Source organism: Tachypleus tridentatus, chromosome 1 (assembly GCF_004210375.1).
Source record: "Tachypleus tridentatus isolate NWPU-2018 chromosome 1, ASM421037v1, whole genome shotgun sequence".
Taxonomy (NCBI): Eukaryota; Metazoa; Arthropoda; class Merostomata; order Xiphosura; family Limulidae; genus Tachypleus; species Tachypleus tridentatus.
In genome coordinates this window covers 139,953,319-139,970,077 of record NC_134825.1, presented here as the reverse complement: position 1 = coordinate 139,970,077, position 16,759 = coordinate 139,953,319, and the positions used below count along the sequence as shown (strand labels likewise).

The 16,759-nt window shown below is 30.8% G+C and overlaps 1 protein-coding gene across 2 annotated transcripts in view; it reads left to right on the top strand.

Annotated features, from left to right (window-relative positions):
- LOC143225600 (uncharacterized) overlaps positions 1-16,357 on the top strand; it is a 57,939-nt gene extending 41,582 nt beyond the window's left edge. For both annotated transcript variants that reach the window (XM_076455332.1, XM_076455342.1), the window contains 3 exons: positions 5,901-6,063; positions 11,111-11,238; positions 15,073-16,357. In XM_076455332.1, the coding sequence (XP_076311447.1) occupies positions 5,901-6,063; positions 11,111-11,238; positions 15,073-15,285 (504 nt within the window). In that variant the 3' untranslated portion in view covers positions 15,286-16,357. The remainder of the gene's footprint in view (positions 1-5,900; positions 6,064-11,110; positions 11,239-15,072) is intronic.
- Positions 16,358-16,759: the final 402 nt, after the last annotated feature.

Genomic DNA, 16,759 nt, shown 5'->3' with positions numbered 1-16,759 from the left:
AATCAGTGAAACAAAGCAAAGTTTTTAAACTTGTTATTAAAGTTACTAACATGATAAGAGGAGAAAAACAAAGCTCTTTTACATCGGCAGCTGAAACAGTTTTTGGAGGATATGGAGGCAGAATATGGGGATTTGGCTCTTTAAAACCAAGTAAGGTGGCTCAGTGCCTGAAAGTGTTTTGAACAATATTTTGGAATAAGGAAAGAAATCCCTGCATTCCTCGATCAATTTGTTTCATCAGATACAACACAATTGGAAGAAGAGCTCAGAAGTAAGGATTTTCTGATACAACTGGCTTTTCTCACAGACATCACCACTCACCTTAACGATCTCAACCTAAAGCTCCATGGGAGGAACTAGATGATATCAGATTTAATGGGTTTCAAAAGAAGTTAAGAATTTTCAAAGTTTATTTAGAAAACAATGACTTGGCCCACTTTCTGAGTTGTCAGTAATTAACAGAACAATTCAAAGATGACGAGCCACTTGATTTTTCAGAATTTTATATAAATATTGAAGATATCATAGATGAGTTTAACGTAAGATTTGAAGAATTTGAAATGCTAAAAAGCAGGATAGAGCTGTTCAATAATCCTCTTTGTGTTGACATAGAAAATCAACAAGCTGATGCTCAACTTGAATTATGTGACTTGCAAGCTGATCCATCTCTGCAAACCAGACAATAAAAATGACCAGATTTCTTTAAACTGCTTTTAAAAAAATCGATTTCCAAATCTGCATGCTTTGGGACAGAAAATGACATCAATGTTTGGTAGCACATATATATGTGAAAGCGTGTTCTCCACAATGAAAGTCATTAAGAACCACAACAGAAATTGTATCACAGATTATTCTCTGTTTCACTTCTTGAGATTAGCAATGACAGAACTCCATGTCAACATACCTGCTTTGGTCAGTGCTGCTGAGCGACCTCATAGTTCACATTGAAAATTTTATATCCTTAGTATGTTAAATATCATAGATATGTTTGCTATTCTAGTTTCTTTTATATGCAGCATTTTTTCATTAAGTTTATTTATTATGTAATTGAACATGTTTAAATTACATCTTACTTTTATTTTCACAATGAAATACTTTTTTTTTTCACAAATATGCCCATCCAGTTGTCATGTAACATAAAGTAAGTCCCATTCAGATTAACTCCTTTCCCAGTCATAACTCATTTTACCATGTTGAAAGGACATAAATTAACCCTACCATGGATCAATTACTCTTTATTTTGCATTATGTAATACACCAACAAGCCCTAATTTAACAAAAATATAATGCTGCCCGCCATTAGGCTTGTGAATATAGTTGTGGCCCTCGGGCACTTTTAAGTTGGAAACCCCTGTTCTATAACATCCGTAGTTATTTTCATTTAGTGCTGCCCATACATGCAAAAGAAACGTTATGCATGCCAAAAATGTTTTGTCTCCCCTATATTGGAATTTACTGATTCCAGCGTGTTCTTATGAAAATTATGATGCAACAACCTTTCACCAGTAGGAGTGCAACATACTCTTTTGATGCATGTGACTCCATTTATTCAAATTCTACCAAATTATCTCTTCAGCTTTTGGCAGAAAACAGAAACACTGGTTTTCAGTGGGGAGGAAGTGTGAGTGGGGGTAAGTACCAATGGGAAAATGGTAACTTCTAATACAGTACATTACCTTTCCTCATATAAATTACTAGAATATTAAGTAGAGTAGGTAACAGGTAGGTAGAATGTTAACAGAACATTCCCTGAGATGAGATAGTCAGATTTTAAGATCTGACAAGGAAGACTATGCTACTTCTGAATGAGGTATATTTTTCACCTATTGTAGAAAAATTTCACATATATGGGAGAAAAAATGGAGGAACACATCAAATTGGGAGCAAAGTATGGTTTTGTAGTGATTCAAACCATGCAATATTTATGAAACTCAATCTTAGAAGATATGAAAGTGGGTAAAATGAAAGGATGTGCTCCACAGTGGCTAGGGCAGGACAAACTGTACACTGCAAATTGATTACTTCAAAAACCAATGCTTCTTGGAACCAATATTTATGTGGAGATAAGAACAGGTATATATCTCTGATGAATGATTTAAGAAACAACTATGGAATTATTGGAGTGGATCATGACCAACTGATTCATGAGAATAGGGAAGAAATGGGAATATGATGAGTCAGTTGCAAGAAATTAAAGTAAATTGAAATGGAATGAGTGCTCTTCCAGGTGTGTCTATGAAAAATAAACATCTGGTTTGGAATAACTAGGGGATACCCACTGTGTTACCAGCACAGTTGAGCCACCAAGACAAATAAATCCACAAGAACAGCAGTAGGAAGGCTCATAGTTGATTTCCTAATGTTCATTGGAGGGAATGCATATTTGCACACCCTAAAGGAATGAGTGGTTCTACAGAAAAGTTAAAGTCTCTAAAAGTAAAATAATTCCACACACACAGGAAATAAATTTGGTGGCAAGACATTCCTCTGCTAAAAAGCAAAGTGTTAAAAAGTGAACCCAACTGAGATGAGAATTGGAGAACTCATCCAGGTGTATTAAATGTTGGATAAACATGAAAAATATGACTTGAATGCTTAACTAAGAAGAAAGTAAGTATGAGAAGAGTCATCCTAAAATGGAGAGAGGAAAGCCCAGTTGTCCATTTAATAAAGAAACTTCAGCCCTAGTTCAATTTCTTATCCTCATTGTAACCTTTGTCTACTGACATGTTGTAATTTGTTGGCACCTCTCTTGATATTTGTAACATGCTCTGATCACTACTGGCACTGTTGACCCATTTGCTAACTTGAACTAACCATTAGTCATGCACTGATTAATCACAGAAGTGGCACTTCCTTCTTGTGGTGAATCTGAAGTTTTATCTCTATTCTGTTTCCTCTGGCCTCAGCAGCCATGGTGATAATCACTCTTGTTCTCTTTTTTACCAGCACCATCTTTGTAGATAGTTCCAGCTAGTTTGTGTTAACTATTTTCACACTTGGTCATGTCAGTCAATCTTATGAAGTATCACTGAAGGCATGCGACCAACTGAAATACCAGCTCTCCAATGTCAGGTTTGCCTTCTCTCTACTTCTGCATGAAGACCTTCCTCAGTAAGTTCGTAACATTCCTGTAAGGTCATTTTTAACTTGTCATAATTCATGACATCTTCTGATGTTATACTTGCATATACTTGTAGGCCTATAAGAAGAGTGTTGAGATAGACACTCTAGTCACCCTTGTTCCAGTTTTGACATTGGGCAAATGTTTCATGTCTCACTATGAGAAACATCCATGTCATTTTGCTATATTTTATTTTTGTCTGTTTGTCATATTTGGGTAGCTTAGATCAGTTGGCTCTAACCTCCTTACCATTTTTGGATGATCTCAGTTTGTACTCTTATTCCTTCTGTTTCCATTCTCTTCTTTTTCTTTGTCTTTCTCTTTACTTTTTTTCTTTCAGTTTTTATTCTAAACTCCCCTCTCTCTGTCTCTTGTTTTTGCATAAGAAACTCTCATAGTTAATTGTTCTTTGATCCCCAAGACACAACACTTTCTGTCAGTTTGGCAAAATCTGTTGACTGGTTATGTAGCATAACCCTCCAGTATGTAGTTCAGAAATGTTTCATGCTTTCTCAGTGTGGATGAGGATATATATATATATAAATAGCTGCATTCTGTTATGTTTGTAATTATTGATATTAAATTCCAGTAATGATTTTTGTAATGAAAGCTGTGAATAGTTCCTTGGATTCAAAATGGTTGAGAACCACTGCTCTAAAAGGCTTTTGTTCTTTTAGATTGTGTATATTAAAATTGGTCGTTTTTCCATTTTGGGCTCTAATATACACTCTGATCATGGGTACTACCTTCATTAGAGGCATAGACTAACGAGCATGTTTTATCCGGTATTGGTTATTAGTTGGTCTTCTGTTTTAAGTATTAGAGTTGAACCAGTAGCTTGGTATTTTATTTATTTGTATTTAGCATTGTGGTAATTTTAGTTCCAAGTTGTTTCTTAGTAAATTGTATTGTTATAGGAGTATTTAGTTTGGATATGGTAGACATAGTGTCATTAAGATTTGTTGAATAAATTCAGAATAAACTCTTTCGATTGTCACCAAGGGATTTGTTTACAGCACATTTAAGTGAAAGTAAAAAATAACTGTGTTTTGGGCACATTTCATGTTAATAGCAAATATGTTTATGTGGTTTTTGTTTTCATATGAATATGTATGTGTAATAAAAATAGCCATGCTGGTTAAAGATGAGTGATTAGTGCAACCTGAATATCAATTACTCAACAGCCAAAACACTTTAAGTAGAAAAAAAAAATCAGGCAGAACACAGATAGCCTGTTATGCAGCTTTATGCTTAACAACAAGCAAATATAATAGCAATATTTTAATTACTGCAGTACTTGGAATAATTAAAAATAATAATAATCAAGAATCTAATTTCAATTAATTCATTATTTTCATGACAGTGTATTTACTAGAATTTCAATTAATTTATAGATGAAATAATTGAAACTGTAATAATTTGAGACATTTTGATTAATTGATATAATTGTAGTTTCAATTAATTGTTTAGTTTACATTTTTGTGGAACACTTCTGAAGAAGGTGTAAACTAAAATGTGTTATAAGGTCACTTATTTTTAGCATTAAAATGTCTTTTATATGTCAGTATGTACTACAGAAATTAAATAATCAAATTTATGATTAAATCAATTAAGGTAACACTAAAGTCAACTAATCAAAGTACTGTTTCCAGATATTTCTGTTTTTGATAATTCTAACTCTCCAAGTAACTGAACTATTCCTATACATTTTTCCTTATTATTTTGGGTTAATTTGTTCAGTATAATCAGTTAGAATCACAACTCTCAGATATATGATGTTTCCAGTTATCACTATTTTCAGTTATTCCAACTAACCAAGTCTAATGGAAATAATTGAATAGTTGAATATAATGAGTAATAAGCCTTGCAGTTAATTTGTTACAAAATTCTACTAGTCACCTAACTTAACAGATAAAGTAATAAAATATTAACAAAACCTTACATTAATTGTAGTTAATATAAAATGTGGTTCATGACACAACACAGCCAGATAGTTAAAGTACTGAACTCGTAATCTGAGGGTCATAGGTTCAAATTTCCATCACACCAAACATGCTAGACTTTTCAAGTGTGGGGGTGTTATAATGTTATAGTCAGTCCCACTATTCATTGGAAAAAGAGTATCCCAAAAGTTGGTGGTGGGTAGTGATGACTAGTTGCCTTCCCTCTAGTCTTACACTGCTAAATTGGGAATGGCTAGCACAGATAGCCCTCTTGTAGCTCTGTGCAAAATTCAAAACAAACAAACAAAATGTGGTTCATGGTTTAACCCTGGTGACTTTGATAGCAGTTCACCTTATACATAACTGAAGTGCTATCATGCTTTGGCATTCAGATTGACTAGTCATCATTTCTAATGACAGAAATACTTCAAGAAAACACTTTGTTTACTTTAACACCATTGTATAATTTTTAGTTTAAGAACATTGTTATTTTTATATGATTAGAGATATGGTGGCATATTAATTTTTTTTTACTTCAAGAATTAAATATTTCTTTTTTGTAAAACGTTTTGCTTTCTGTATTTGTATTTTTATAGATTTTTGTGATTTCATTATATGTGTGCAATATCTCTGACCCACTAAGCTGTGAGAAGGTTTAACAAAATTAAATCAGATTATAAAAGCATGCTTAAACTCATTTTGCAGTATTTGTTATATTGTGCAGTGTATTTTTTATTTGATTAATATGATTGTGTTGCATATGAGAGTTTGATAAGAGCATCCAAAGTGTTATTTTGATTTTTGATGTGAATTTTGATAATTTTTTATATCAGGCAATTCTTCAGACCCTTCAAGGTACCAAGGTAAAAAAACTTCCTTTGACAGGACATAAAATAAGTGCACTAATTCAACTTGCTTGGCAGAAAGACAACTGTCGATTTGAAGAAAATGAAGCACTTCCTTACGTTATTAAAAAGGAACTGAAGAAACGTAAACGTATGTTTGCTACATTAATTACATAGATCAGGTTTAATGAATAGGAATGCTAGGACTACTGCAAGTAAGAATGCATGTAGTTACAGTAAAATGCAAATTGCTCTTGCAATGTAGAAATTATTAACACTATAAAGCTGAACCATATTTTGCAAGATAAATAATAATTGGAAGATAAAATTATATATTTAATTTTTTTTCTAACAACAAGCTTTTCATTAAAAAATATCTTATAGTTTAATTTATCAAAAACTGTTTGAAAAGTTTCTCATTTCCAGTAATAATGAAAGTACAGTTATAATCTTGTTTAATGATAAAGCAAAACCAGGTTCACATTAAAGTTTGTATTCATTAGTGTTAACTTTGACCAAAACATGCAATCTGCTTAACACTTTCCTTACATGCATCATTTTCTGTGTGTGTGATAGTACTTTTAGTGAGTTACATTCAACATTTAATTAGACTACTTTCCATCATGGTATATGAGTAAATTTAGCATAAAAAGGTAGTTTAGCAACCCAAAATTTAGTAAAATAATAGTTTTAAGTTTTTAGTTTTATAAGACAATATTTAAAAAAACAAAACAGAATTTTACCAGGCAGAAGAATTGTGACATTTTCTCTCTAGGTATTCCATTTTCTATAATTTTCCATCCCTTCCAGATATATGAAATTTGACTTAAATTATTCATTGTAATATTATCATTACTCAGGCAAAGCATAATTTTCATTGCCTTCAACCTTACAGGGTTACAAAACCATCAAGTGAAAAATCAAACCACTCTTGCCACTTCTGTCTGTCACATCCTCTCTCTCAGAAATTGTCAATACCAATTATAATACTACATTACTTATGAATTATAGAAAGCTAGGGTTTTAATCTATCAAATGATGTATCATTTTCTATTGTTTTCTGTACAGAGTTGTCAATATCATATTCGATTTAAGTTTTATTCCTAGGGGAAACAGTTCTTGTCACACAGTTAGAAAGCTAGGTAATATATGATAGTTATGCAATAATGTTTGCTTTTTACATGTTATTACTTTATGTTCTTTGTTGCATTATTCAATTAAAGAAATTATTTAGCATAGTAGTACAAAGCATAAAAAGTAGGGTTACATATTGACAGTCAAAAGGCATAAAAAAAGCTCAGATAGTTTACTTCTTGTGTTTCATGAGAATTCTTTATTTATTACTATAAAAGTAAAATATGAAAATTAGGAATTTGTTTAATTAGATGAGATAAAATAAATAATAAATATTTTTACAAGGTACACTTGTGAGTAGCTCTTGCATTCTTTTTTTCAATGGGGGCAATGTAAGTGCATGTTCACCATGTGATTTATAACTTATATAAATATTAGTTAAACAGGGATCAAAGGGTAGTAAAACAATAAAGTTTAAATATAAATGCATGTGTACTGTTACAAGTATAAAGCTACCTAGAATAAAGAACAGGAAAATCACAGATAAATATGAAAGTTTACTTAGAAAAAAGTTTGAAATTTAGTTAGGAGGTTTTAGAGATTACACAAGTGAAGTGAGTTTTTTGAGACAAAGAAAAGTATTTTTAATTTTAACATGAAAATTGCTTTGCATTTGGACCAGTTAGAAAAAAAGATTCAATATATTCACATAAAAGTCTTTAGTAAAAACAGTTCATTAAAATCTATTTTTTATGTGCAAAAGACTTGTAATATTTACTGAAAGTCTGCCAATATTTGTGAAGATACATATACTATATTAAAAGCTGTAGTGTGGAAACTGTAATGATTACAAAATAAAGTTGGTCAATTTGACCAACCTTGTGGTGAAAGAACTAAAAGAAAACTAAAAATCAGCCTGGTGTTTGTAATGATTATTATTAAATTGTATTGCAGTAATTGATAACTCAAACCGATTATATATGCTGTGATGAAATAATGTGAAAAGCTGTACCACATATACAGTAGTATAAACAGTTAACAATTTTATTTACCCGAATAATTTGATGACTGTCACACAAAAAATGTCAGGAATACCATTTCAGTGGGTCATTTTTTTGAAGTGGTGTTTTCATACACTACAATTTGGATCTTCCAACATTAAATACAGATATTAAAACACATTTTAATTATTTGAAGTATTTTGTGTGACACAATCAATACGTTTTGTAAAGTAATGTGATGGAGGTCTATTTTTAACCTTCAGTTTATACAGCCATTGGGCTATACTCTCCTTTCAGGGAGGAAGAGGATTCTCCGATATATATATATACATATATATATGCTTAATGGTGAAAGTTCCTCACTTGAGGGCCCAGTTTCTCCATTAAAAAAAAAATGGAGGGAGATATCTATGTTTATACTTATTTAATTTTCTCTGTGTAGTTATCTTTAAATATTTTAAATTGACTGAGAATGATACAAATTAAATCTTGCATATGGGTAGTAAACAACCATCTTTTTTATGTTCTTTTAAATATAATTATGCTTAGTGTTGTACACATTCCACCATCCCAAAAATGTGATTGGAAAACAATTTTACAGGACAGAAGTTGATTGAGGGTATTGTAACCACACAAACTGTAAAATTGTGGTGTATTTAACAGTACTGTAAAGTAAAATGATGCCAACTGCTGTTTTCAGTATTAATATTTGTCTTGAGGTTAATAAGGCACTATTGGTTGTATATTGCTAAGATTTTAATGTCTTTGTTGTAGTTTATAGCATATAAGATGCATTTGTGTTTTTTGATAAAAGCCTCTGAAACTCATTCTACGTCTAATATGAAAAGTTAAGGAAAATGCATCTCTCAGATTTGCCCCCATCATCTATATTCTACCTAGTCTTTCCCCAAATAACTGTAGTTTAAAGTATAAAAATCTCAGTTGGCTGTTATTCCTGGTGGGTTGGCATGCCTTAAAAAATTTTTTTAAACAGAACACACATGAGGAGTGGACCAAATGGATCTAGGCACAACCTCACACTCTCAGGAAGAGTGAAACAGCCCATCTTTTCATCGGTATGTGAATGAGTGAAATATTCATGGGATGCATAAAAACAAATAGTTGTGAAGGCTTTCAAAAAGTGTGACATTAGTAATGGATGGAACTGAAGATGATACATTATTTGAAGATAGTAAGAATTCACAATCTATAATCAGTAATATGGTGGTTTTGTTGGATATTTAGATTATTAACTTTTTTTTTTTTTGCTGAATAACAACTTTTTTGTTCTTTAGCTCACAGTTATGCCAGAATGTGTTTTTTTATGCAAATTTGATGTTACATGTATATTCTCATTTAAATAAGTTTTTCTTGATACTTACAGAGTTCATGTTTCTTGTTTTTTTGTTATTTGGAGTAAACATTAAATGCTTTGATGCACTCAGTTTTTTTGGGTTTTTTCTCCAAAATATGGGTGCATCTTATATGTTGTGTAATACAGTAGTTCTAAGAGTAATTTGTTTGTGAACAGTCTTACATTTTTATCATTAATCTTCTAATGAAAGTCAGATAAACCTTAATTTATTGATGACTAGCAAATTTGTCTGGTTTCATCAAGCAGATTTTCATACTTCAGTAGGAGAATATGTTACAGGATAATAAAATTGTTCAATATTTGTCTGCAGACTTTAATTTTGAGCATAAATATTGATTTGACCAGTAAAAAACCCATCAAGAATGATGGGAGACTATCGAAAGATTAGCTAAAGTTATAGAATTTAACTACAATAAATTTGTCTGTATCTCTAAGATGTATCGAGTATTAATTTATTTCATCAGTCTCAAAATATATCTTTAATCACCACATTTATAGTAAAATTATGTAAGAAAATGTTATTGTGAACAAAAATATGTGTAAATTCTGATAGAGACTTAAACAGCACTCTTAAGCTTCTTTATTGTATTCTGGATCAGGAAGTATAAATGTAATGTGGACTCAAAATTTCAACTCTTGGCTGTATAAAGGATAAAAAATATTTGATAATAATTAACGTTTATTTGTCTTTATGCTTTAAGATCAAATACATAACACAGGTGTTAAAATACCAAAAGAATATTTAGTAATTAACATTTATTCATCACATAAAACTTTAAACACTGACTCATTAACATTAGTAGTAGTAGGCTTATTTGTAGTTATATTTAAACATAAACATAAAAAAGGCTTAACTGAAACACTACTTGATAAACTATCTTTTGCTTTTGTCTACAATTTAATCCGTAAAACTCTTGAATAAAACTATTTTAGTCTTATATCATTGAATTTTTAAAAAAATAAGGAATAATAGAACAACGCAACATGAATTTTGAATATTTAACATAAACACTGTAGTTAACCTATGAACAATCAGGTGATAGTTTTGTTGCTAAGTGATGATATATATTGTTTAGCATTACCAAAAAGAAATGTAAAAGTATTCTTGATAGTGATGTGCTAACTCTGGACAATGTTTCATCAAGCAATAATTTAGGGACCAAATTAAGACCCTTCAAACATATTCTAAATTATAAAATTGTAGAAAGTTATAATGTTAAAAGTGCAGAATTATTGTAAGAGGTTGAAATCTCCAAAATTCATAATAACCATTCATAATTTTGATTAATCAAACAATCTTTCTTTATGTAAATATCTTGACCACTTAAAAGATAAGGATTAATTAGTGGTGTTAATAGTACTTATTTTTTAAACACCTAAATAGATAGAGGTTATTTGTGGTGAACAATGAATAACAATACATATTTATATCACTTTCATCTGGTGAAAAATTGAAGTAGACATTTAATTTTATGCATGTCATAAAGTATTTTTTAAAAGTTAATATCATATGTACCTAAAAAGTAACTAGTCATACTGTATACTATAGGCTTAACCTTTGTTTATAATATAAGCTGTTAGATTTTTTAATAGAAATAAAAATAATGTTGCAGTTTCAACTTGGGTTGCAAGATCTGCAAAAAACAAGTAACTGCTCTTCACTTCTATAAAATTTCTGTGGCTTTAATACTTATAGCAATGTCATAATAAATATAAATTCCTCTGATTTTTTTCTCTTCCATTGCCAGCAAAAGAATTGGTAGAGGACAGTAACATTGTGAATGAGCACAAACATCAGTACAGAATACAGGAGGAATATGTTGAAAAACAGTTTGGTAAATATGAGCAGCCATCTCTTGAAAGTGTCTTGTATTCTGTAAGTACTTATAAAAGCTTAAATTTTCTATATCAGTTGTTTTAGGAAAAAAATTGCTTACCTTGTGTTTAGAAACACTTCCTGAACTGCCTTATTTCATGATAAACTGTTAAATGGTCAAGCAGTTTTTTTTTTAAATATAAAATAAATTGCTGTTACATAACTCTTGGTTCAAGACAGTGATTTTCAAACTGTGGGACACTACTTTGTGTGTTTTTTTTGGGGTGCGTGAAAAATAACTGGATAACATCATTGATTTTTGTTAAACTGAGTGTTTGTTACTGTTGACTGTGTGTGTATGTATGTGTGTGTGTATATATATATCCCACAATTTAAATGAGTATAATGTTGAGAAGGAAGCATAATGAAAGGTGTGACAAGTTTATTTAATAAGTTGTTGTTGTCCATTTCACAGTGAACTCAATATGAATTCTCTACTTTCTGTCAAAGAATACACAGTAAACAAGTTCGTCAAATTATTACTTTTCAGGTTTGTGATTGATACTATTGTAAAAATGAATTTTGTGAAATTCACTTCAATATATTCTCTAGTAATAATAACTAAAAACTTGTTTTTAATCCTTTCCCTGCTGCCCCCCCAGTGGCACAGCAGTATGTTTTTAGACTTGCACTGCTAAAAACTGGGATTCAATACCTGTGGTGGGCAGAGCATGAATAGCCCATTGTGTAACTTTGTGCTTAATTAAAAACAAACAAACTTTTGGTTTTTGTGATGAAGATTAAAACACAACAGATTCTTCTCCTTTTACAACTCTTATTGAGATACTAAAAATAATTTTATATTAGCAAGTATAGTAAATCTACATTTATGAATATTAACTTCTGATCAGAAAAAGTCATTTATTTAGAGAGAAACTAAAAATCAGTATAACTGTTTAAATATAGTGTTTATATGTTCCTGCTTCCAAAGATTAAGGTGCCTTGTTTTATCACTTAGGTACCCTTGTAATTAATGTTTGGCCATTGTTATAAGTATGACAGAAGCAAAGCATTGAAGCAGCTCCTAACTAGTTGGGTCTTTTATTAATACTAAACACTTGTCTTTTACTTTAACTTCGCATAATTAAAACTGAATATACAGTAGGGGATTCAGAAAGCTTGGTATTTTTTAAAATAATGTAATATTTACCAGTAAATAAAATTTGTACTCAAAAAACAGAAAAAAAAATTGTTTTACAATTGTGATACTCTTCCTAAAGGATTTATTTCAAGACGTTCATAACACTCAAGCTAGAATAACAGTCAAACAACATATTTCTACAAAACTAAAATCTTTCCTGAACAAAATATCTGTCAGGAAATTAAATTAAATAAATGTTGTTCGCTCCTCTATGTAAAACATTTTCTCAACCCAAACGAGCCGTTTTTACATATATATTTCTCTCACATATAAAGTGGGTTTTCTCGACATCACTGATTACTGTTTCACATCATTGTTGTAACATATATTTTCAGTTTACATTGCATTTACACTACTATTTCTCATTATATTTGTACACATACTAATTTCTCATTATATTTGTACACATACTAATTTCGAGTTTACATTGGATGTACACTATACTATTTTGTAGAATTGCTTTAATATGATAATTGTCAGTTCAATCACATTACATTTGTCACTATCATTGTTGCACACTAGATTTTGTGTTACATTATTTATCACTACTAACTGTCAGATCATGTGAAATGTTCCTTAAATCAGTTCACAGACTTCATACTTCAGTGTTTAGGTTGTTCATACTGTACACAAAATGTCAGTTTGTATAAAATCAACTCACATAAAAATGGTTGTTCATGATCTGTGGTAATAACCACTCAGCTTGTTTCTGAACCATGACTGTACTTCTTGTTTTTTTGCTGCACGTAAACAAAGTGTGGCAATTTGCAAGTGCATGTGGAACTTAAGTTTCATGTTGGAATTACATAATACTCTTTTCCAGTATGAAATTTATTATGCAATTATATAAACATGCAAGATGCAAAGTTTTTGCAATAAAAGAAACAAATATCTGTAGTTTTGAACTGTGTTGGTAAAGCAAGAAAATGCATTATTTTAGTAGGGAAAAGGTGATCTATTTCATGGACAGATGTAGTTAAGAAAGTTAAATATCTTGTCATCAGAAAGTAAACCATGAACACAGTAGGTTATTACAGTCCCAGAAAAAACCTCTCATGGAAATGAAAAATATTTCACACAAATTTAAGTCTACAGAAAGATGTGTTAATGAGTTTTTTTTAAATACATAGCTAGAGGAAGTTCACCTGCCAAAAGCTATATGAGACATGAGACTTGTAAGAATGTTGCCATTTTAAACAAAGTATATATCTATTTAAGCGCCAACAAAAATCTAAGTGACTTATTAGCATCTTGCCAGTTCTAATATGTTTAAAAAATAGTAAAGTGCATGCCATTATAGATTTTTCTCAAATAATTTAAAGTGATAGCAGATTAAAGCTACAATGATAAGTTAAATAGCTAGAGTTTGATGGAAATATACAGGATGAAACATGAACTTGTGTATCTTTAGGCCCTTGAAAATTACTATCTCCCATCATGGGTTTCAAAATCATGTAAGGAAGATAAAAACTTGTTTGTACAGCAACAGTTACTGATCAGGCAGGACTGCTGCAAATAGCACCACTGGTGGTTTGAAGAGACTGTAGAACACATGGCAGACATTCATCATACATTTATTTCTTGAAACTAAATCACAAGAGACCAAAAAACTTGAACTGGTTGTGACTGGAAGTTTTAATTCAAAAAGTTAATTTCCATAAATTTCAACTCTGTGCACTGTTTACTGTGGAGTGTTTCAAGGCTGTTTTAACTTGTGAGCATTCCCTTCTAATGGAACTTATTCATTCTTTCTTTAACACGTTTGCTTCTATGTGCCATATTGATGAGTTACAACCAATATTCTCTCTAATTTTTTTAATCCATGTGTGGAATCATTTTTTTTTCATGTACACCAGTATTAAGACAATGTGTGGCTGCTTTGCAATGCTGACAGTTGGTTATTTAGGCTTTAGACCTATCAACTCTCAGGGTCATTAAGGCCATTAACATCTTAAGACTCCTCACCTTTATTGAGGACTTACATGGCACTTGATTGGTTGTTGTACAGCTCAGAAGAAACACTGGTCACAACTGACTTTTAATTGTGGACTACATGATACACTGGTGAGTCCCAGACATTTTTGTTTAAAAGACAAATTTCTCTTGTGGCATATGAGTTTGGAACACTTGCTGCTCCTCAGCACCTGTTGAATATTTCATATGAGTTTGGAACACTTGCTGCTCCTCAGCACCTGTTGAATATTTCATATGAGTTTGGAACACTTGCTGCTCCTCAGCACCTGTTAAATATTTCATATGAGTTTGGGACACTTGCTGCTCCTCAGCACCTGTTGAATATTTAATTTTGGCGATACTTAATGTGTTAATACTACTGGTGACAGAAGAGGTGTTAACTAAAACAGGTTTGAAGTTAATTTCAGTTTTTCTTTCCCAATGTTTAGGGTTAGTTATTTCTTTGATATTTATATTATTAATAAAATTCAACGTGGAGATTATTTGTAATTTGTAAATTTTTGTACTGTAAATGTTTTTCTTTTTTTATTCTTTTCTTTTGGTGTAGAAAAATGGTTTTTAGCATTTGCAAGGATAACTCTGTTACACAACAATCACATCTAATTAGTATCATTTCCATAATGTTTTCATTTTTAATAATCATCATATGTTTTATATCTCGGGAAGCTATTCTCAATCTTTGTAGCTATTTGTAGTGAAAAACAAACATTTTTCTGCAGATTAAAACAAGTTTTTACGGACTTGATGAGTCAGCAGAGAATGAACTTGATGATCACCAGGTTGTTTGTACAGTCAACCTTAAAGGCCAGTCTGTTCTGGAAGGAATCAGGGAGCTTGTTTGTCATGGGATTGCAGACAGAAACTTGCCAGACTATGTAGGAAACCTTTCTTATGGGGGTGTGAACAAGGTAATAATTAAAGAAGACAAATGATGTGACAAGAAGAAATGCCTGTACTTTTTAAAAAACTTCTGTTTTACTAGGTTTAAGTAAGAGCCAGGAATGCATTCCTATGATGTAGTTGTATTTTATTGTTTTACATCTGACACTGCTGTCAGTACAATTGGAACAATTGTTCTAGTTATACCTGGTTGCTGAATCTTTTAACTAAAAATAAGTTTCTCTCTTCTGACTTCACTTGATAACAGCTATACTTAAAGCAACATGTACCTTTTTGACAGTCCATACTACAATAGCCGACTGTAGAATTACGACTCAGCTCACTAGTGAAAAGGCTTTGCAAGCTGTTTCATAATAGAAAGATCTGTCTGTCTGAAGAAAACAGAACCAGCATTTAAAGTAGAGAAACAAAAAAACATAAAATTTTATTTTAAGTGTAATAATTCATGATAACTAGAATGGTAATGAAACTTTTTTTGTAAACCAGTTTTTATTTCTGTTATTTTGAAAATGTTGAAGATTATTTTTATTAATCAACCAATGTACTGTGAAATTAAATGTGGTAAATTAAATGCATGGTTTAATAAATTACTCATAGTACATAAAATTTTTTAACTATTTGATTGATTTATCAGATATTGTTGCAAACTTGCAATTTCTATCTGTATTTGTTGTATTTTAAAAAAGGAAGGAATCATTAATACTTCTTACGGTAAGTAATGAACATTTTTTACATTTCATATTCATCTGGAAGTACTTACTAAAAGTAATAAATTGGTTGACCAAATTAGTTTCTTTGAATCATTATAAAAACATATATGAAAATCCTGCACCTGATATTAGTAGGAAAACTACTATAAACTCTCTTTCCATTTATATTTTCAACAAAGTTCTTAACTGTACATTAAGGCCATTAAAGATGAACTTGATAAGAAAAGATAACATGTATAATGTCTATGTTGATAGTACAACTTTATGTACTTTTTCTTCTGCTGAGTGAATAGTATTTATACGTGGGTCTTAATTGTGACTGGTTTGAATATATAAAACTCGTAAACGTACAAGTTTAGAAGAAACTAATAAAACAAAGCTCAAATAACAAAAAGAATTGCAAGTTGTCTCTTTTTTTTCTTTTTCTTTAATAAGATACATCTGGTGTTCTTCCAGTTAGGTATCTTTCAGTCATTTACTGAAATCGTACAATTAGACATTTGTTATATAGTTACGGCATCATGATTACAACACGAACTAATCATGCACATTTTTATCATTGACCAATACTAAATTAAACTGCTCCTACATGTTTAACACTCTATTATTTTAGTGTCTTCCTCAACACCAGATATTTGTGTTATGTAAATCTTTGTTATTCAGTATAGTTTATGAGATACAGTGTAAAAGTCCATGAGACATATACATGCCTCTTCACACAAAGCTGTCCATTAGGCTTATAAAACCATGCTTTACAAGTCACGTTATGTAAGTATGAAATGTTGTACCAATAGTT